We start from the raw sequence: 22507 nt of genomic DNA on the forward strand, positions 1-22507 counted from the left end.
TGCAGCCGCAAATGAAGCCAAATGGCTGCAGTTCCCGCACTAACCAGGAAGGGGTGTGCTGCTGCGCTGGCATCACCAGCGATCCCCGCGACCTTAAGATGCCTCCCTGACTCCTTGTCAAGCGTTCCTGAGCTGCCCTCTCCCCCGGAGAGGCAGTGGGAACAAACGCCAGCTCGGGACAGGTGCATGCGTGCCTGGCCGCACGCAGTGCACCAGCATAGCCCCTGCCGGCTCGGTCGCATGCGCCCCGACAGCCACTCTGATGACGCCGAAGAAAAGACCCTGACCCAGTCCTGCACCTGCCTGCGATCTGCCCCTCCGTTCAAGGGACAGCACAAGAAGTAAAGGAGAGACCCTCTTTTTTTTTTTTTTTTAACTTTAAAACTTCAAAGACTAAGACGCTTCCCTGAAGCAGGCTCCAGACGTCTTCCTGGGGGTGAGGAAACTGGCTCCATCAGTTAACTACCCTCGGTGGTGAAAAGGACCGAGCCAAACAAAGATCCCCAACCCCCTGCTCATCCACCTCAGGATCAGAAGGGATGACCCCACCAGCACCTGCCAACCTTCAGGGGAAGGAACTCTTCTTCATTCCTTTTCCTTTTTTTTTTTAAAAACTAAATTTCAGACCGCAAGTTTTGCACCTCTACCATCTGCTGGAGACAGAGAAATACTGAGGGACTGCAGGTGGCACACCAGGTTATGTGGCAGTGTCAGCAAAAAACTGTCTCCATCTGCTGGAAGGGAGGCAAAACCCAGGAGTCTGGACTGATCTGGGTACGTACAGGGAACTATTTTATGGAAACTGCCAGGTTCTTGTGACCCAGATTGGCCACTGTCAGAGATGGGATGTTAAGCTCGATGAACCTTGGTCTGACCCAGCATGACATTTCTAAATTAAATTAAAAAAAAATAAAATAAAGGTTTGGACAAGTTTCTGGATGACAGAACCATCAGCAGTCAGATATGAGCAATGTGAAATGAATTTTCCTAGTAGGATCTTTTGGGTTCTTCCAAGAGACTTGGAATAGACATTGTTGGAGACAAAACGCTAGGCTTGATGGACCATTGGTGAGACCACGGCACATTTTATGCTCTAAAAAAAAAAAGATAGGAAAGCCCGCGCAGCTTAGAGTGACTTCTGTCCTTTCCTAGTTCTCACCTTCATCCAGGGCTGTCTTGGCCACCTGCATCTCTGCTGGTTCACTCAGCCGATACACATCAATGCTGTTTGCAAGCAGGAAGTCTGCTAGGTCCTGCGATCTGTCCTCCTTCCCCATCTTCTCATCCACCTGGGAACGCCTCTCCTCGAAGTGTCCGCTCTCCAGAGCTGTGTCCTTCTCTTTCTCTGTGAAAGAAGAGGAGAAAGAAAGGGGCAAATCAGTGGCTAAGAAATCGAGCATGCCATGGGTGGTAGAACTGGATTATTGAAAGGAACAGCAGTGTGCTGTAAGGGTTTTTTTATTCTATTCCTGCTGTACAGAATGGTGTGATCTAAATTATTTGTGAATAGGCATGGGACATTTCAGCTCCTATATGGAACCTTTGCACCTCCATAGCTTGTGAATGTGGAGAAATGCAAATGGCTGCCCCATTGTCTTTTCTCAGCCAAATCATTAACTAGACTAGCTGAGATCTGTCACATTCAATAGCTGACTGCACATAAGAAATCTCTAACCATACGCAAGAAGTTTGTGTGTGTGGGCAAGAAGTTTGTGTGTGTGGGGGGGGAGAGATGAGGAGATGAGCTACAGACTGGGCTATAAGGGGCATTCTTTGATATTAGGAATGTACATTCATTGCTCCATTCGTTTCAGCAGTCCGCGCATATCTCACGAATGGTAGCAGGCACCAGAAACGGATGGTGTGTGCGTTATGTATGCATCCGTTTCGGCACACCTACTATTCAGATATAGGAGTGAGATAGGACTGCGTCCTGTGGACTGTCTTTGCATGGTTTCCAGTCCATGAAAGGTGGTTGGGGGGGGGGGGGGGGGGGGGAGACCGATGATTACTTACCGTCTATTTGCAGTGTATCCTTCACAGAACCTCCATTCACCGAGGAAGTTAGCAGACTCTTCTGAAAACTGTCAGAAAAAGTAGCATAATTCCAGAAATTCAGATCTAGTTTAGAAAAAAAAATCAAACATTTGTACTACAGAAAAGGCAGAGATGAAATCTCCTGCTGTACACTACTGAGGCATGGCAAACATATAGGTGATCAGGTTTGTCTGTTTGTATAATACTAAGACAGCACACACTCAGGCACTGAGGTCTATCCATGTGTGTGCTCTGCTCAGGTATTGCCCAGGCACTCAGGTGGTGCGGTATGGTCTGCTGAGGCACTGCACACACAACGGTGCTAAGGTTCCCCCGCATATGCACATTCTGAGGGATGTACTTACTAGCCAGGGCTACGTTGGGTGGTGCTACTGGTAAACTCCCAGGGGCGTTTGCGATGGTGGGCCAGCGGCAGCTTTATGGATCCTGCAGTCTCACTGATGAGTGTGCACCAGCTGGAGGGAGAGAGAAGAGAGAGAAACAGCGGTATTCAATCCTGATAACTTGTCACAGGGAGAAAACAAACTCAAGATGGCAGGAGACATTTGGCAGAGACTCTAGCACTAGAGGGTGTGTAGTGAGTCACTGGTGTTATTTCATCATGAGGAAAGGTCAGCAATGGTATGAGGAGGCTCACTCGGTCTCCAGCTCTTCTTCTTTTGTATATTACTGTGTGTATTTGAGCTAGGTTTCCAAGTTCCCTTCATGAGTAATACCGAGTTTTCTCTTCCTCTGTCTTAATGTCTCCTTCTTCATTCCCCTCCTATCTCCCCATCTACACTATCACATCTTACATCTTTCTCTCCGACATGGACTGTGCCACCAGTTCATAAATCTGGGCTCTGTCCTCCCAGCTGAAGATCACATAGAAAGCTTTGTTATCTGCAATAGAGAAAGAAAGTTGGAAGATGGGAGTCAGAGGATATGGAGGAAGTCAAGCACCTCAGGTTCAGTAACCGATTCAATGGCACCAAATAGCCTTTCAATCCAGCTCTGCTGTCACCCATGAGTTCTGGTCTTACCTGTGACCATGTCCATCCCCTGACTTGTGGTTTCACCACGAGTGACCTGATTCCTATAAACTCCAGTCTCATCTGTGACACCCCCCCCCCCCCCCATATTCTCTCATCTTTGGTCTCACCTGTGAGCCCCCAGCTCATGACATCTGGCCTCACCTGTGGCAACCTCCCTGGTCATGGCGGACTTGAGTCGAATGATGGGACTCAACATCTGTTTGCCGTCTGGGGTGGGGGTTGTGGTTCGACTGTGGCATTTCAGCACCATTTTGTCATCCTGTCTTTGAAGAAGCACCAATATATCATCCAGAAGGAGTACGTGGACATCTGGAAACAAAGTGACAGAGAAGGGTAAGATACAATCTTGGACAAACCTGGGAAGGAAATGAATGCCTCCACCTCCCCCTTGAACAGAAAGAAGCACACACTCTTCTAACTGTCAAGCATATCTTTCATAAATAAGGTGGGGGTGCTGTCTGGGGAAGAACTCTTGGGATCTTAGTAGTATTACAAGAGTCCTTACCAACAGCTTTGTCCCTGGAAACTCTCCAAGTCAGCTGTCCCTCATGGACCATGTTCTTAGTGGTGATGTCCAGGTTCTGCAAAAAGAGGACAGTCCTGAGGCTGAAGAAAACATTGGCATACAGAGAGCTGAAATACAGGACAGTGAAACACTGCTACGTTCTCCACCAGGCAGAACCCTTCCACCCTCCCTGTAGTTTCCCCCACAGCTATCGTTCCTCCATTACTCCATTCAGTCCCCCCATAGCCAGGGCTCCTCCACCATGCACTAGAACTCCGACCTTAGCCAGTGCTCTTGCACTCACCCCTACAAGTCTCTCATCTTTGCTTCTCTGCCATTCCTTATAGGTCCCCCACCCTACCTATGGCTTTCTCCAGAGCTACTGCACTCTTGCACTATTCCCTGAAACTTCTTACAGTCAGCCCTCCTATGGCAGAAGTAACAGTGTAGTGGGGTTGTAGGAGCAGTACATGCTTATCTTGCCTTGAACTCGTTCACAAGGGGATCATTGCTCTGCCTGAGGTTCGACAGATCCAGGCGTCGCTGGTAATCCTTCAGTCTCTGCCGGGAAAAAAAAGTAACATGCAAGTGAAGGCAGCTGGAAGTGCACTGGAGGCAGCAACACTGAAAGGCCTTTCTGTGCATCATTCAACTCTTTACATTAGCAGCTGACTGCTATCCCCAGCAGATATCTTACTGTACAAGTTAATGTTGGCTATAGATCGAAGCTGATTGACATGAACTGCGGGGTCCCAGCAGTGTCTCCGGTTCTCACATAAATACAGTACAGCCGTGTGCTACATGGGGGCTGTTCAGACAGAACTGCACTCCCACCTGCTCCATTTCTTACCAGCAAGTTCTCGGTTTCCTTCACTTGCTGGTTAACATGATTGAGGATCTGCCGGCAGCACTCAGCAGCTTTCTGCACCTTGTGCTTCTCATCCACCTCTTCTGAAAATGGAAAAAAAGGGGAGGAATCATCATCAGATGCGGCATTTTCACCTCCTTCATCCACCAGACAAAACCCATGTGTTTAAAGGTGGGGAGAGGGAGAGGTTAGGAGGGTCCCAGCAAAGCAAAGGACTCTTACCAGTAAACCATAAAAATACAAAATTAAGCACTGAAATGACGGATCTAAGATTCATGTAACAATGTAGCAGGGCAAGTGTATAGGGAGGTACAGCGCTGTGCACGTCTAGGAGCACTTTAGAAAGGATACAGAGCGGTAGCAGTCTCAGCATGCCCCTCACTCACCAGTACACTTGGCAATGTTCTGCAGCAGCAAAGGGTACTTGGTCAGTCTCTGCATCTCAATGGGAATAATGTCCTTCAGCTGCAGCCGCCGGCACTGAGGCCTACTCTCTGCTTCCTGTAGAGGATGTATAAGGTCAAGGATCTGCACAAAGGAGCACCATTTCCCCCACCACCCAACACAGGCTGGGAGGCTTCACGTGTCGGCAGCATGGAGGATTCTCTTTACATCAGCACCCAGCACAGACTGGAAGAGTCCCTTCTACCATCACATACTGGTGGGGGAGCCCTTCCTCCATCGCAGACATGGTAACAGTCGGCAGAAGACTAAATGGTCCATCCAGTCTGCTCAGCAAGTTCCTTGTGGTAGGAACTGCCATTCTGTGCAGATCAACCCGAAACCCTCTTTCAAAGGTAGCAACTGTCTCTCCCTACAGGTTTCCCCAAGCTTTATGTTACGGGTAGTAACTGCCTCTCCCTGCAGGTTTCCCCAAGCTTTATGTTACAGGTAGTAACTGCCTCTCCCTGCAGGTTCCCCCAAGCTTTATGTTACGGGTAGTAACTGCCTCTCCCTACAGGTTTCCCCAAGCTTTATGTTATGGGTAGTAACTGCCTCTCCCTGCAGGGTAGTAACTGCCTCTCCCTGCAGGTTTCGCCAAGCTTTATGTTCAGGTAGTAACTGCCTCTCCCTACAGGTTTCCCCAAGCTTTCTGTTACGGGTAGTAACTGCCTCTCCCTGCAGGGTAGTAACTGCCTCTCCCTGCAGGTTTCCCCAAGCTTTATGTTACGGGTAGTAACTGCCTCTCCCTACAGGGTAGGAACTGCCTCTCCCTACAGGGTAGTAACTGCCTCTCCCTGCAGGTTTCCCCAAGCTTTATGTTACAGGTAGTAACTGCCTCTCCCTGCAGGTTCCCCCAAGCTTTATGTTACGGGTAGTAACTGCCTCTCCCTACAGGTTTCCCCAAGCTTTATGTTATGGGTAGTAACTGCCTCTCCCTGCAGGGTAGTAACTGCCTCTCCCTGCAGGTTTCGCCAAGCTTTATGTTCAGGTAGTAACTGCCTCTCCCTGCAGGTTCCCCCAAGCTTTATGTTACTGGTCGTAACTGCCTCTCCCTGCAGGGTAGTAACTGCCTCTCCCTGCAGGTTCCCCTAAGCTTTATGTTATGGGTAGTAACTGCTTCTCCCTACAGGTTCCCCCAAGCTTTATGTTACGGGTAGTAACTGCCTCTCCCTGCAGGTTTCCCCAAGCTTTATGTTACGGGTAGTAACTGTCTCTCCCTGCAGGTTCTCTCAAGCTTTATGTTACGGGTAGTAACTGCCTCTCCCTGCAGGTTTCCCCAAGCTTTATGTTACGGGTAGTAACTGCCTCTCCCTGCAGGGTAGTAACTGCCTCTCCCTGCAGGTTCCCCTAAGCTTTATGATACGGGTAGTAACTGCCTCTCCCTGCAGGGTAGTAACTGCCTCTCCCTGCAGGTTTCCCCAAGCTTTATGTTACAGGTAGTAACTGCCTCTCCCTGCAGGTTCCCCCAAGCTTTATGTTACAGGTAGTAACTGCCTCTCCCTGCAGGTTCCCCCAAGCTTTATGTTATGGGTAGTAACTGCCTCTCCCTGCAGGGTAGTAACTGCCTCTCCCTACAGGTTTCCCCAAGCTTTATGTTACGGGTAGTAACTGCCTCTCCCTGCAGGGTAGTAACTGCCTCTCCCTACAGGTTTCCCCAAGCTTTATGTTACGGGTAGTAACTGCCTCTCCCTGCAGGGTAGTAACTGCCTCTCCCTGCAGGTTTCCCCAAGCTTTATGTTACGGGTAGTAACTGCCTCTCCCTGCAGGTTCACCCAAGCTTTATGTTACGGGTAATAACTGTCTCTCCCTGCAGGGTAGTAACTGCCTCTCCCTGCAGGTTTCCCCAAGCTTTATGTTATGGGTAGTAACTGCCTCTCCCTACAGGGTAGCAACTGCCTCTCCCTACAGGGTAGTAACTGCCTCTTCCTGCAGGTTCCCCCAAGCTTTATTTTACGGGTAGTAACTGCCTCTCCCTGCAGGTTCCCCCAAGCTTTATTTTACGGGTAGTAACTGCCTCTCCCTGCAGGTTCCCCCAAGCTTTATGTTATGGGTAGTAACTGCCTCTCCCTGCAGGTTCCCCCAAGCTTTATGTTACGGGTAGTAACTGCCTCTCCCTGCAGGTTCCCCCAAGCTTTATGTTACGTGTAGTAACTGTCTCTCCCTGCAGGTTCCCCCAAGCTTTATGTTACGGGTAGTAACTGCCTCTCCCTGCAGGTTCCCCCAAGCTTTATGTTACGGGTAGTAACTGCCTCTCCCTGCAGGTTCCCCCAAGCTTTATGTTACGGGTAGTAACTGTCTCTCCCTGCAGGTTCCCCCAAGCTTTATGTTACGGGTAGTAACTGCCTCTCCCTGCAGGTTCCCCCAAGCTTTATGTTACGGGTAGTAACTGCCTCTCCCTGCAGGTTCCCCCAAGCTTTATGTTACGGGTAGTAACTGCCTCTTCCTGCAGGTTCCCTCAAGCTTTATGTTACGGGTAGTAACTGCCTCTCCCTGCAGGTTCCCTCAAGCTTTATGTTACGGGTAGTAACTGCCTCTCCCTGCAGGTTTCCCCAAGCTTTATTTTACGGGTAGTAACTGTCTCTCCCTGCAGGTTCTCTCAAGCTTTATGTTACGGGTAGTAACTGTCTCTCCCTGCAGGTTCCCCCAAGCTTTATGTTACGGGTAAAAATATTTACCATGAAAAATAAGCGACTGTGGAACCCATAACATAATTGCTGCTAGCAAGACATGGGGAGTGGAATGCCTGAGGCCTCTCCTTCCCTCAGCACAGATGGAGGGGCTCCTTTTACCTGAATGAACTGGTTAAAACGAGGGTCTTTCTTCTGCTTCCCTTTCAGCTGCTCCAGGGCAAACGACTGGCGGCTGCAGAATCGGGAGGAAATCTTCTGAAACCAGCCCCCCTCTGGGCCATCGAACTAAGAAGGGGCAGGGAAGAAATGAGTGAGATGGCAGGAGAAAGGGGCAGAAAGCAAGAGCTTAACAGGCAAAAGGCAAAAAAACTTTCCTGCAGCAGGCTTTTTTTTTTTAATTCTCCAAAGCTCTCTCTTGGCTGCCATAGAGCCCCTTTAAACCCCTGCTAAGCCCTAGCAGGGAAGAGCGGGCTCTCTGATGGGCCTGGAGAGGGCTTACAGTGCTGCCACCCATCTGCACCCCCTAGATGCTGTACGGCATGAGAAGCAGCTCAGTTAGGGGGAGGCACAGGGGTTCATGATCCTACAGCAGGCTACATTAGAAGGGATGTCCCCGCCAGAGAGGAAAACAGGTGACATGGAGCAACAAACCCAAGAGGTGGATGGAAATTATAAAAAGGCAAAGGGAGCACCACAGGATCAAAAAGAATCCCATGTCTGCATGAATTTGGCACTACAAGGATTTTGCCAGCTAACAAGCTTACCCTAGCCAGGAGGGCGTCCCCTATCTCCGTCACGCAGCCATTCTCCTGCCGTAGATTCTTCAGGCTCTCCAGGAACAGAGCTAAGAGAAAAACAAAGTGAGAGAGGATCCTGCAGCCCACGGAAATGAGGAGGGGGGTGGTGGTCATGGCAAGATCTCCTTACCGTGCACCTCAATCAGATCCTCCAGGCTGGGGAAGATATTGTGCAGCTCGGTATCCGGGATCCAGGTGTTGAGCATAGGCTGGTAGAAAACTTCCTGCAGCACCTTCAGCATGCGCACGTGAGCGTGCTCGGTGATAAACAGCTCTGCAGGGAGGGAGCGAGAGGCCAGTCAGGGGCTCTGCGTTCCCTTCCGCGCAAGGGAAAGCAGCAGGGCGGGGGGACCGGGGGTGCCTCCTACCGTTGATGACTTCCTGCCGCCTGACTTCGCTTTTCTTCAGTCTGAGGAGAGTCTCGGGGCCGGCGAGGTCGCGCCAGTTGGGCGGGTCCAGTTCCAGCTCCGAAACACGCGGCTCAGTCTCCTCAGACTGGGGAGGCAGAAAGGACTGTGGGGAGTCCCCTCCCCCACCCCCTCCTGGCTCGGGGCTGCAGAGAGAAGAAATTAAAAACAAAGGGCACTCTGAGCTCTAGGGTCACAGGGCAGCCACAGAGGAGGAGCACACCCAGGAAGGATCTCGATCTCTCTCTCTCACACAGTGACCTTCTGCAGCCCAGGGACAAGTCACAGAACAGCCCGGTGGCTCTCTTCTGAGTCACAGGATGCAAGAACGTAAGATCTGTCATACTGAGTTAGACCAAGGATCCATCAAACCCAGTTTCCTTTTCTCAACAGTGGCCAATCCAAGTCACAAGTATGTGGCAGGATCCCAAACAGCGGACAGATCCCATGCTGCTATCATACAGAAGGGCAAGGCTGACACCTGTTGGTCACTGTCGGCACTGCGCTGCGCCTTTGCAGACATGGGGATTCTGCCTAACTTCCACCCACCTCAAAACATTTTGGGAATTGTAGTTTCCACTGCCTTCAAAGGAAAAGCAACATCAGCCCAGGAATGCCTTGCAGCGGGAGTAAAACTGTAATGCTAAGGCTGGGTTCCAAAGCCTGCAGGTGACCCTAGGGTCAGAGGGCAGGCAATAGTCAATTCCTGAACACTCTCTTCCACCTCCAATCAGTACCTCCACCTCCCACCTTAAGCAATCTTCCCTCTCCCGCCTACCAGACACCTACGTCAAGCTCTGATGCTTCTGCTGCTGTGGCTGCAGTGGCTTCTCTCCCAGGTCGGTGGCTCTGGCCGCAGCATCCAGGTCCACGTCACTCCGGGACCGCGGCTGCTTGCCCTTGGCAGAGCCACGCTGCGATCGCTTCCGTTCATGCACGCGCAGGCTCTCGGAGCGCCCCAGCCGGCCCGTCAGCCTGCTCCCCACAAGGGGTCATCACACCAGAGAAAGGATGGCCGGCAGGAGGAAGAGGGAGGGAGGGAGGGCAGGGTTCGAAACGAAGTCATGCAATCAGAAACGGGATATGAGGGAGGGGGAGAGAGAAAGAGGAGATGAATGACAGACAGCATCAAGAGAAGAAACAGCTACAAACCACCCCCCCCTTCTCTCAGAAGAGGATACGAGGGAGAGAGAGAGGGGAGCATGCATGCAGTGTTAATCTATGCATTTTAGGACAGGTCTCCTTCAGCGTGGAGAGATCCGCTGAGCCACAGCACATGCAGCTGGCTACAGTTTCTAGTTTATTTGGGATTAGAATATTTGTTGCTCTATCAGTCCCAGAAAGAGAAAGGACACTTTGGAGGCTGTGATATATTTTATTGGACTACCAAAAAGAAATCAAAAGAGAAATGTCACAGGAGGTAACCGAAAGAAGAGCCCCAAAAGCTCCCATCGCAGCCTCCAAAATGGGCAATTTCTGCCTCTCTGCCACAGGGGGACCCGGAAGTCACCGCAAAATACTTTTTCACAGCTCCGGCTGAGCACTGGCTATATGCGCCTGCAGGAAAGGTATCTTCATGATACTCAAAATTAAACAGCGTGGAGTTTATGGCACGTGGCCGACAGTTCTAGGAGAAAGTCTTCCAGGGAGCCCCGAGATGCTCTGAGCCAGTAAGAGAGTACTTAGCTGTGGGAAGGTATGCGGGGGAGGCTTCTGTCCCCTCTCCTGTCCTCTTTACTTACAGTCTGCCTTGGCCTTTCCTTCCTTCCCCACTCCACACTCAAAGCATGCAAAGAGGAGTGGGGTGTGTGAGAGTCACCAACCTTTTTCTCCTTCTGGAAACAAAGCAGGAATCGGAAGTTAATGACTAGACAGGGAAGGGTTTCAAGCCATGACTAAAGACCGCTCGGGGCAATGCTTCAGAATCTGCTCCCACCCTTGGGGGGGGGGGCGCGGCACAAAGCGGGCCGAGAACGTCACGCTGGGGCAGGAGCGGCACACAGGAACTTCCTGCACTGGGTGGCACATGACTGCCACACCACGGCGCTGCCACCAGCAGTAAAGCGACAAAGCTTCACCCCAAAAATCAGAGCTTCACTCATCCGACGCCACCGGCGGTTAAACCTACACATAACCATCCCATCCCAGAGCCGTGGGATGCCCGTGTAGGTATGGCAGCATAGACATGTGGCAAAAAAGGCAAAAATCCAAGCAGCAAGGCAGCAACAATCCAGAAAGGGATGGTCCATTCTGAAACTAGATCTTCCATGGACATCCTGCGACAATGTGGAATCAACATATACAACACCAAAGACGCACGATAAAATACAGGTAGAGCACACCGGATAGCCACAGTGAAGGGATAAACAGGTACCAAGCAGGGCGATGTACAGAGGGCAGCACTGACTGGGAACCAGGAGACCAGGGCTCGAATCCTGCTTCTGCCACCAACACATCTTGTGATTTGCTCAGATATGCACTTAGAAAGGAAAATTGGTTCTTACCTGCTAATTTTCGTTCCTGTAGTACCACGGATCAGTTCAGACAGTGGGTTGAGCCTCCTGTCCAGCAGATGGAGACAGAGAGAAACTGAAAGGGTATCCTATATCAGGACAGAGCCCATCCTGTGTCCCTTCAGTATAAACGTTATCAAAGCAGAGAAATATAAAGATAACTAGCATAAGATCAAGCAAGCAACCATTTAACTGGTAATTTGAACAATTCAAACAATGCAAAGAACCACTCTTACATATAAATCTATCTGGTAGATACTTCCGGTGCCTTCAAATTCTGTTAAGAAGTCAATATATTGAAAAAAAGAAAACTTCGAGTAGATGACAGAAAAAGCAAACACAGCCAGAGCGGGAGTCTGGACTGATCCGTGGTACTACAGGAACGAAAATTAGCAGGTAAGAACCAATTTTCTTTTCCCTGTACGTACCCGGATCAGTCCAGACAGTGGAATGTACCAAAGCTTCCCTAAGTAGGGTGGGACAGAGATAGTCCCGCTCGAAGCACCTGTCTACCGAAGGAGCCAAACACTGGCGCCTGGACATCGAGGCGATAATGGTGACTTCCAAGTAGTTGCTCTGCATATTTCCTGTGGGGAAACCAACTGATTCTCCGCCCAAGAGGTGGCCTGTCAACGCAAAGAATGGGCCTTTAAGCCCTCTGGGACCATCCGGCCCTGACAGATATACGCCGACGAAATCGCCTCGTTAAGCCATTTAGCAATAGTAGTTTTAGATGCCTTATTCCCCTTATTGGGTCCGCTCCATAAGACAGATGATCAGAGACATGGAACTCGTTTGTGACCTGTAAATATTGCAACAGGACTCTCTTCACATCCAGGCGCTGAAGTTCTCCGCCCGGCGTGCTGGCAATGTCCTTTGAAGAAAAGGCCGGGAGCTCCACGGACTAGTTTGTGTGAAACGAGGACACAACCTTAGGTAAGAAGGATGGGACTGTTTTAAGGGAAACCCCTGAATCAGAGAAGCGAAGAAAAGGTTCCTGACAAGACAAGGCCTGTAGCTCAGACACTCTTCTGGCCGAGCAAATGGAGACAAGGAATACAGTCTTAAGCGTCAGATCCTTAAGAGTGGCACGCTGGAGAGGTTCGAATGGCGCCTTGCAGAGAACTCTTAAGAACCAAGTTAAGACTCCAAGAAGGACAAGTAGCCCGGACAGGCGGATTCAAATGCTTGGCCCCTTTGAGGAACCGAACAACATCTGGATGGGTCACCACCACGTAACCATCAACCTGCCCTAGGAAAGAACCGAGAGCCGAAACCTGCACCCATAGGGAATTGAAGGACAAATCTTTGGAGAGGCCATTCTGGAGAAAAGAGAGGACCTGGGGCACCGGAGCCTTGCGGGCCGGTACACTGGACTCAGCACACATATTCTCGAACACACTCCATACCTGGATATAAGCAAGACAGGTAGAAGTTTTACGTGCCCGTAATAGCGTGAATATCACTTGGTCCTTATAACACTTCTTCCTCAGTCGCCACCGCTCAAAAGCCAGGCCGCTAGACAAAAGCGAGCCGCCTGATAGAAAAATATGGGACCTTGACGAAGAAGGTTCATGAGGTGACCGAGACAAAGAGGGCCGTCAGACATGAGGTTCACCAAGTCCTCGAACCTCGGCCTCCATGGCCACTCTGGCACCACGAGAATGACCGGCCCTTTGTGGAGTTCTATCCGTCTGAGTATCTTTTCCACCAGAGGCCATGGCAGGAACACAGAGTAGAACGTCACTGGGCCAGGGTAGGACTAGGGCATCTATGCCCTCCGAGCAGTGCTCCCTTCTGTGACTGAAGAATCTGGGAGCCTTTGCATTTTCCAGGGTGGCCATCAGATCCAAATGGGGAGGTCCCCACCTGTGCACGACCAGATCCATCGCCTCTTCGGACAACTCCCACTCTCCAGGATCTAGATGTTGACGACTGAGGAAGTCAGCTTGAACATTCTCTTTTCCCACAATGTGGGAGGTCTCCAGCCGATCCAGGTAGCGCTCCGCCCAAGAGACGAGCTTGCTGGCCTCCAAGGCCACCAGACGACTCCTGGTGCCGCCCTGGCGATTGATGTAAGCTACTGTGGTGGCGTTGTCGGAGAGGATTCGTACCGCTTTGCGACGGATCAAGGGTAGGAAGGACTTGAGAGCCAGACGAACCGCTCAGGCCTCCAGATGATTGATGTGCCACTGGGATTGAACTGAGGACCATAGGCCCTGGGCAGACTGATTCTGACACACCGCTCCCCAGCCGGAGAGGCTGGCATCAGTCGTAACAATAACCCATTGGGGAGTTTGCAGGGGCATCCCTTTCAGGAGGTGAGCGAGTGAAAGCCACCACTGCATGCTGGTGATGGTAGAGTCAGAGAGTGGTAGAGGCGTCCGAAACTGCTCAGACACCAGCTTCCAACGGGACAGCAAGGCTTTCTGTAAAAGATGCATATGTGCAAAAGCCTAAGGCACCTGATTGATAGTGGAGGCCATGAAGCCCAGAACCTGAAGGTAATCCCATGCCGTGTGTACAGAGAGGGATAGGAAATTGTGCACTTGATCCATGAACTTGAGCGCCCGAGGGAGGTGAGGAAGGCCAAGACTGTCAACCGCTGACTTGCAGAGAGCCTCAGACTTGGCCCAGATGAGCCAGTCGTCCAGGTAAGGATGGACTAGGACACCATCCCAGCAGCTGCCACCACCACCATGACCTTGGTAAATGTGCACGGTACAGTGGCGAGACCGAACGGGAGCGCCCGGAGCTGGAAGTGTTGCCCCAGAATGTTGAACCGGAGATACTTCTGATGGTCATGGCGTATCGGAATGTGCGGGTAAGCCTCCGTTAAATCGAGAGAGGCTAGATATTCGCCAGAGCGCACCACTGCTATCACTGCCCTCAGGGTCTCCATTCGAAAATGGGGAAACTTGAGGGCCCGGTTGACTCTTTTGAGGTCCAGGATTGGACAGGAGGAGCCATCCTTTTTGGGAATGACGAAGTAGATGGAATACTGGCCGGATACCTGCTCCTCCAACGGGACCAGGACTATGGCTCCGAGCTCTTGCAGCCTGACAAGTCTGGCATACCGCTGGACGCTTTTGACTCCCGCAGGGAGAGATAAGGTATCGGTCCGGGAGGTCCGAGCAAAATCTAATGCATAGCCTTTTTTGATCACCTCGAGGACCCACTGATCAGACATAATTTTGACCCATTCCTCGTAAAACAGGGACAGACGTCCACCTAAGTTGGGAACAGAGGAATGGGCCGGCCTTATTTCACTGGGAGGAGGACTTTGCAGCCGAGTTTTGCAGGTTACCATCTCGGAAGGGAAGTTGGCCACAAAAGGAATGAGACCACGACTGGGATCTGGTGGAGTTACCCCTTTGGAAGAATCCCCACATTCTGTTATACCGGCGCTGACCTCTGAAACGAGAACGCAAAGGAAAAAAGGACTTAGACTGTTTCGGACAGTCCTCCAGCAGCTTATGAATCTTGTTCTCTCCCAGAGATTTAATAAGCTGTTCCAGGTCCTCACCAAAAACCAACTGCGACTTAGAAGAGGGATCTGACAACCAATTATGCAACCAAAGAAGACGTCTGGCCGAGACAGCTGAAATCATAGCCCTGGCCTGCACCCGGAGAAAATCGTAGATGGCATCAGCCCCATATGGCACAGCCGCCTCCAGCCGTTCTGCCTGCTCTGCCTCTGCAGAGCAATTGTTGAGCAATTGTTGAACCCACCTGAGACTTGCCCGCTGCATGAGACTGCTGCAGACTGTCGCCCGAACTCCTAAAGCCAAGACTTCAAAAATTTGCTTGAGATGCAGTTCCAGTTTGCGATCCTGAATATCTTTCAACGCCGTGGCCCCCATCACCGGGATGGTGGTGTGTTTGGTGACAGTGGAGACGGCAGCGCCCACCCTTGGGAACTTTAAGCATCTTTAGACATTGGTCAGGTAGGGGATAGAGTTTGTCCATTGCCCTACCCACTCTGAGACCCGCTTCGGGGGACTCCCATTCCCGGAGCAGTTGCATAAGCATGGGATGGAACAGGAACGTACGTGTAGGAGCCCTAAGTCCCGCCAGGACCAGGTTCACGTTGCCTGGAATAGAGGCACTGGTGGGTTCCTCAGGTGGGACCTCAATTCCCAGCTCGTCCAAGATAAAAGGAATGAGCGGATCCAGCTCTTCCCTCTGGAACAATGTTAGCACCCGTGGATCGTTGCCCTCGAGTGGCGGATTTGGGAGCAGTAAATCAGTGTCCGGATCAGGATCAGGAATGGGGGAAGGTTGGGGGAGGGGGGGGGGGTGTCGGAACGCCCGGCATGGTCCAGACCCTGATGGAACCTTGCAAATCTGGAGCAGTAGAAGGCTGTGGGATGGACACCCGAGGGATTTTCGCTGGAGAGGGGTCCAGAGAGGGATCATCCTCTTCCTCCAGATAAGATTTGTGCATTATAAGCACAAATTCAGTAGAAAAACGAGGCTTAGATTTCCCAGGTAAAGGGGGAAGGGGAATTAAGAGAGAAGGGTCAGAAACCTCCTCCGGGGATTTTACAGGACTTACATCCAGTGGTGAATTTGTAAAATCAGATTCCCCTCTGTCCTCTAGCCCCGAATCCACTGCTAAACCTGAACCCATGATGGCCACCGTTCCCGTAATTTTACATGAGGGAACCAGCCTTGCCACGCGCTTGGGAGCCTGATCACGGACCGCCGACCTCGCCGCCGCCGCAGAGGGACCCTCCCCACTGGGTAAGCATTCGGAGCACAGCACTTCGCGGGAGAGCCGCGAAGCAGGCTCCCCGCAGGCTAGGCAGCAAGTGGAACGCAGCATGATCAAAGGGGGAAAGTGCAGCGGAGAAAAGAATCAGCTGAGCTTGGCTGCAAAAGCGAGCAGGAGCAGGCGAGTGAACTCTGCTATGCTGCTTCCCCCTGTTCTCAGAATATAAGAAATTGCCATGCTGGGTCAGACCAAGGGACCATCAAGCCCAGCATCCTGTTTCCAACACAGGCCAAACCAGGCCACAAGAATCTGGCATTTACCCAAACACTAAGAAGATCCCATGCTACTGATGCGATTAATAGCAGTGGCTATTCCCTAAGTAAACTTGATTAATAGCAGTTAATGGACTTCTCCTCCAAGAACTTACCAAACCTTTTTTGAACCCAGCTACACTAACTGCACTAACCACATCCTCTGGCAACAAAAAGAAAATTATTACTTACCTGCTAATTTTCGTTCCTGTAGTACCATGGATCAATCCAGACCGTGGGTTATGTCCCCAATCCAGCAGATGGAGTCAGCACAAACTTTGAGGGGGCGTCACCCTATATACCACTACCCCCTCTGCAGGAGTTCAGTATCGAGTATATCAAAGCCCGAGTGGAAAAACAGAACCCCTTATTGGATCAAGTTTCCAAATAATCGGCACCAAACGCCGTGCAACTATAATAACGAACGCAAAAACTGCAAGTCCCTACCAACGGGTAGGAAACATTGAACGCAGCTATACAACCTGTAGGGAACTGCGAAAAACAGTAGAATCTGAAAGAGCCATGAAGGACAGGCTCAGAGAAGATCCAGACTCAGAGAGGAGCCGAGCAGGCTGAGAAAACCCATACGCGGTGGGCGTCTGGACTGATCCTTGGTACTACAGGAACGAAAATTAGCAGGTAAGTAATAATTTTCTTTTCCCTGTACGTACCTGGATCAGTCCAGACCGTGGGATGTACCCAAGCTTCCCTAAATCGGGTGGGGTCCTGCGAGGCCTGCTCGGAGAACCTGCTCGCCAAAATGCCCAGAGACTGGAGAGGCGAGATGTAGGTGATAGTGCCTCGAGAACGTATGTAACGATTTCCAGGTGGCTGCTCTACAGATTTCCTGAGAAGAAACTGAGCGAGCCTCCGCCCAGGAGGCCGCCTGAGAACGTGTAGAGTGAGCGACAATTCCGGGTGGGGGAGTCCGCCCCATCCCAATATAGGAAGCTGCAATGCCAGCCTTCAGCCATCTGGCAATGGTCGTCTTCGAGGCCTGGGCCCCCTTCTTAGGGCCGGACCAAAGCACGAAGAGATGGTCAGACGTCCGGAAATCATTCGTAGCCTCCAGATAGAGACGCAGAGTGCGCTTGACGTCCAAGAGACGGAGAGACTTCGGCTCAGACGAAGAGAAGGACGGCAGTTCCACCGTTTGATTCACGTGAAACGCAGACACCACCTTCGGGAGAAATGATGGAACGGTTCGGATGGAAACTCCAGAGTCAGAGAAACGTAGATAAGGCTCTCTACACGAAAGAGCCTGTAGTTCCGATATGCGGCGAGCGGAACAGATCGCCACCAGAAACACTGCCTTAAGGGTGAGATCCTTAAGCGTTGCACTCCGCAGGGGCTCGAACGGAGGTCCCGACAGGGAGCGAAGGACGAGGTTGAGATTCCAGGATGGACAAGGATCTCGCAACGGAGGCCGCAAGTGTTTAACACCCTTGAGAAAACGCACAATGTCCGGGTGCTGTAGCAGAGAGCCTCCATCGCGCAAGAGCGAGCCAAGGGCGGCCACCTGAACCCGCAGGGAATTATAGGCGAGCCCCTTGTCCACCCCCGCTTGTAGAAACTGCAGGATCTGAGGAACAGAAGCCGCAGTGGGTCCCGTGTTCTGGCTGGAACACCAGGACTCGAACACCTTCCAGACTCGAACGTAGGCTACCGACGTCGACGTCTTCCGTGAGCGCAACAGCGTTGACACTACCGCCTCCTGGTAGCCCCGTCGTCGGAGGCGGCGCCTTTCAAAAGCCATGCCGCAAGACAAAAAAGAGTTCTGCCTGATTGAAAAATACCGGACCCTGGTGCAAGAGGTGGGGAAGATGTCCCAGCCGGATGGGTCCGTCGATAACCAGCTGTAGCAGGTCTGCAAACCAGGGACGCCTGGGCCATTCTGGCGCGACGAAGATCACAGTCCCCGGATGAGCCTCTATTCGGCGGAGTATTCTGCCCACCAGCGGCCACGGCGGGAATGCGTAGAGAAGAAGGTGGGACGGCCACGGAAGCACCAGGGCATCGACTCCTTCCGCGCCTCGCTCCCTGCGGCGACTGAAGAAGCGGGGAGCCTTGGTGTTTCGAGCGGACGCCATCAGATCCAGGTGGGGGGGCCCCCACCGATGGACGAGCAGCTGCATCGCCTCGTCGGATAGGGCCCATTCTCCGGGATCCAGTAGTTGACGACTGAGGAAATCCGCCTGGACGTTGTCTACTCCTGCGATGTGCGAGGCCGCTAGGCGGACCAGATGTCGCTCTGCCCACTGCATTAACATCGCTGCTTCGAGCGCGACCTGCGAGTGCTGCCTTGGCGGTTGATATAGGCCACGGTGGTCACGTTGTCGGACAAGACGCTGACCTCCCGATTCCGAAGAAGGGGCAGGAAGTGTCGCAGAGCTAGTCTGACCGCTCTGGTCTCCAGGCGATTGATGGACCACTTCGACTCCTCCTCGGACCACGTCCCCTGCGTGGCGCTGCGGTCGCACACTGCTTCCCAGCCGACGAGACTGGCCTCGGTGGTGACCACCACCCAATCCGGCAGATCGAGGGACACGCCGCGAGCCAGACTCGCTGGATCCATCCACCAGCTCAGGCTGTTCCTGGCCAACTGCGGCAACGGGAGAATCACCTGGTAGTCCTGCGAGAGCGGTTTCCAACGAGAGAGGAGAGCCCTCTGTAGGGGCCGGAGGTGCGCAAACGCCCAAGGGACCATGTCGATGGTGGAGCCCATCACCCCCAGGAGCTGCAGGTAGTCCCAGGAGGTGGGTTCTGGTAACGCAGAGAACCGCCGTATGTGATCCCGCAAGGAGTGCGCTTTGTCCGTCCGTAGAAAAACCTTGCCCAGACGGGTGTCGAAGGTCGCCCCCAAAAAATCCAAACGCTGCGAGGGCACGAGGGAGCTCTTGGAGAAATTCACCACCCATCCCAGGGACTGCAGGAACTGTACCACCCGGGCTACCGCAGCCTGCCCGTGGTGGAAAGATTTCGCTCGAACGAGCCAATCGTCCAGATAAGGATGAACTAGGACGCCCTCCTTCTGCAGGGCAGCCGCCACCACCACCATGATCTTGGTGAAAGTGCGCGGAGCCGTCGCTAACCCGAATGGGAGGGCTATGAATTGAAAATGCTGGTCCAGAATCTTGAACCGGAGAAGGCGATGATGCTCCTGGCGGATGGGGATATGCAGGTAGGCCTCCGTCAGGTCCAAGGAGGCGAGGAACTCCCCCCGATGCACCGCCGCGATCACAGACCGCAGCGTTTCCATGCGGAACCGGACCACCCGGAGGGACTTGTTGACCTCCTTGAGGTCCAGGATGGGTCGGTAGGAGCCGTCCTTCTTTGGCACCACGAAGTAGATGGAATAATGGCCCGAGCCCACCTTTCCTAAGGGCACGGGCGCAATAGCGCCGATCTCCTGAAGCCTGTCGAGCGTCAGCTGCACCGCCCTGCGCTTGGGTCCCGATCCGCAGGGGGAGAAGATGAACCTTCCCTGCGGAGCGCGGACAAACTCCAATGCGTAGCCGTGTTCTATGGTGTCCAAGACCCACTGGTCTGTTGTAATTTGCGCCCACTCCTGGTAGAACCACGCCAGCCGGCCCCCAATCCTGGGGACGGCGGAGTGGGCGAGCCTGACATCATTGCGAGGACTTGGGAGCAGGGTGTCCCGCCCCGAGGGCAGGGCGCGCGGGCCGGCGCCCGCGAAAGGAGTGCGACCAGGGCTGAGACCTGGGAGCGGAGGATCTGGAGCCCGTCGGTCTGTAGTTCCTGTAGCGGCGTTGTGCTCTGGCTCTGGTCTGAGATGACGAAAACGCCCTAGAAGACCGATATCTGTCCTCTGGGAGCCGATGCACCACATTTTCCCCCAGGGACTTGATGATCTGATCCAAATCCTCCCCGAAGAGGAACTTACCCCTGAAAGGCAGGGAACCTAGACTCGACTTGGAGGACGTATCCGCCGCCCAATTGTGAAGCCACAGCAAACGCCGAGCCGCCACAACCGAAGCCATGGATCGTGCCAGCACCCTGAACAGGTCATACGAGGCATCCGCCCCGTACGCCACCGCCGCCTCCAGTCTATCCGCCTGGGCGGCCTCCTCAGGAGGCAGGACCTGGGACGTGAGAAGTTGTTGTACCCAGAGGAGGCTTGCCCGCTGGGCAAGGGAACTGCACATCGCTGCTCGCATCCCCAGCGCGGAGACCTCAAAGACCCTTTTAAGGAACACTTCCAACTTGCGATCCTGCGTGTCCCGCAGGGCCGCTCCTCCCGTCACTGGGATCGTCGTCCTCTTCATGACTGCCGACACTGCGGAGTCCACCTTTGGCACCTTTATGAGATCTAGGAAATCTTCAGGCAGAGGATACAGCTTTTCCATGGTACGTCCGACCTTCAGGGAAGCCTCCGGGGTGTCCCACTCCCTAGTGAGAAGCTGGAGGAAAGATTCGTGGATGGGAAAAGCCCGGGCCCTTGGACGAAGAGCCGCCAGGACCGGATCCCCCTTCTTCGACGAGGTGACAACCGCGGGCGCTACCGGCGCGGGCGGTTCCGGTGGAGGGTCCAGGTCCAACTCCTGAATAATCAGCGGGATCAGGTCATCCAGTTCGTCCCTCTGGAAGAGACGCAGCGTGCGCGGATCTTCTCCGTCCGGCGTGGAGTCCGCTAGGCCCAAGTCCGTAACATCCGGGTCGGGATCCGCTGATCCGGTCGCCGCTCCCACCGGTCCTGGGGGAGGCCGAACCCGAATGGGGGGGTTGGGGGCCCCCACTCCCGTCAAGACGGGGGGGGCCGGCGCAGACGTCGACGTGCGAGGTACCTTAGCCGGGGGAGGTTCCGCCGGCGTGTCCAGCCCCTGCAGATATGCTGTATGCATAAGCAGAATAAATTCTGGAGAAAAACCCGGTCGGCCCGAGGGGGCTCCGGACGGAGGAGAGGCCATGGTACACTGTCCCTGCAGGCCCGGCTCCGGTACCAGGGTCGGGGGCGAAACCGCAACCGCCTCCCTATCCTCCAGCGGTCCCTGAGTCCCCTCAGGGCGCTGGGTGTGTAAAATGGCCGCTGTTCCCGCCAGGAATGGGGGAGGGGCCGGCCCACGCTGCCCGGGCAAACTGGGAAAGAAGGCAAAATCGGTGAGGGACTGCGAGGTGCCCTCCCCCCCGGGGAGGCACCGAGCGCAGATACCCTCCCGAGAGATGCGTGACCCCGGCTCCCCGCAGGCCGAACAGCGAGAAGGCCGCGGCATCGAGATCACGTGGCAGCGAAGAACGGCAGCGAAAACCGCGGTAACTAATTACCTGAGCCTCGGGGGGGGGCCGCGAGTGAAGGAAAACGGCGCCGCGGGGGGGCCCTGTCGGCCTGCACTGCCCGCCGGGTGAGGATCCAAGTGCCGTGGGGGGGCCCTCCTGGCCACACGACCCGCCGAAAACGTCCTCCCTGCCTGCCACAGCAGCCCCTGAGGAGCTGCAAAATGGCCGCCGGCAAGCAAAAATCAGCGCGGAGAGGCCGGCTCCACCGGCATCCGCTCGGCACAGAAGGTGAGAGAGCTGCAAAAAGAAAGGCAACAGACCCAAAACCAAACTTACCCCGTTCAAGCAGCACAGGCAAGAGAGAGAGACAGAGGGTAAGGAAAAAGCAGCTCCCTAAAAATTGAAACTTTCTTTTTTTTTTAAATACCAAAACTTGATCCAAAGAAATACAAAAAGGCAGAGGCCAAAGTGAAAAACAAGTAAGAAAATCACAGGGAAACCTATAGCAATGGGAGAATCCCAGGATACCCTACTCGCATCTGCTGGAGTCAGAAGATACTGAACTCCTGCAGAGGGGGTAGTGGTATATAGGGTGACGCCCCCTCAAAGTTTGTGCTGACTCCATCTGCTGGATTGGGGACATAACCCACGGTCTGGACTGATCCAGGTACGTACAGGGAATTTCAGAGATTAATTGTGCTTAATTCCAGAGCAGAGAAGAAAAAAAACCAAAAAACTGTGCTTGTCTTTTGCCTCTTTTTTTTTTTTTTTTTTTTTTTTTATAATCGCATAGAAATTAAGACTTCCGAGGCATTAATCATCTCAAGGGTCAGAGCAGCCAAAAAAGGGGGAGTGACTAGACCACTAGTATCACCCCAGACAAGCAGGTCACCGGGGAAGAGAATCCTAGGCTCAATATTCAAGGGGCAAGCCCCCCTAGGACCCTATAAGAGCAAGGAGACAGAGCTGTCTCCCTTAGAAAACAATT

At 53.1% G+C, this 22507-nt stretch overlaps 1 protein-coding gene across 6 annotated transcripts in view; it reads right to left on the bottom strand.

Annotated features, from left to right (window-relative positions):
• Positions 1-22507, bottom strand: part of ARHGEF1 (Rho guanine nucleotide exchange factor 1) — a 152935-nt gene that overhangs the window by 9135 nt on the left and 121293 nt on the right. For 4 of the 6 annotated variants that reach the window (XM_029577481.1, XM_029577485.1, XM_029577480.1 and 1 more), the window contains 15 exons: positions 10567-10578; positions 9533-9718; positions 8705-8889; positions 8467-8610; positions 8304-8383; positions 7699-7824; positions 4852-4966; positions 4448-4548; positions 4081-4158; positions 3598-3673; positions 3234-3401; positions 2853-2940; positions 2403-2513; positions 2017-2084; positions 1160-1345 (listed from right to left, as the gene is read on the bottom strand). In XM_029577481.1, the coding sequence (XP_029433341.1) occupies positions 1160-1345; positions 2017-2084; positions 2403-2513; positions 2853-2940; positions 3234-3401; positions 3598-3673; positions 4081-4158; positions 4448-4548; positions 4852-4966; positions 7699-7824; positions 8304-8383; positions 8467-8610; positions 8705-8889; positions 9533-9718; positions 10567-10578 (1724 nt within the window). The remainder of the gene's footprint in view (positions 1-1159; positions 1346-2016; positions 2085-2402; positions 2514-2852; positions 2941-3233; positions 3402-3597; positions 3674-4080; positions 4159-4447; positions 4549-4851; positions 4967-7698; positions 7825-8303; positions 8384-8466; positions 8611-8704; positions 8890-9532; positions 9719-10566; positions 10579-22507) is intronic. The other 2 variants (XM_029577482.1, XM_029577486.1) reach the window with 2 other exon arrangements.

Source organism: Rhinatrema bivittatum, chromosome 14 (genome assembly GCF_901001135.1).
Source record: "Rhinatrema bivittatum chromosome 14, aRhiBiv1.1, whole genome shotgun sequence".
NCBI lineage: Eukaryota > Metazoa > Chordata > Amphibia > Gymnophiona > Rhinatrematidae > Rhinatrema > Rhinatrema bivittatum.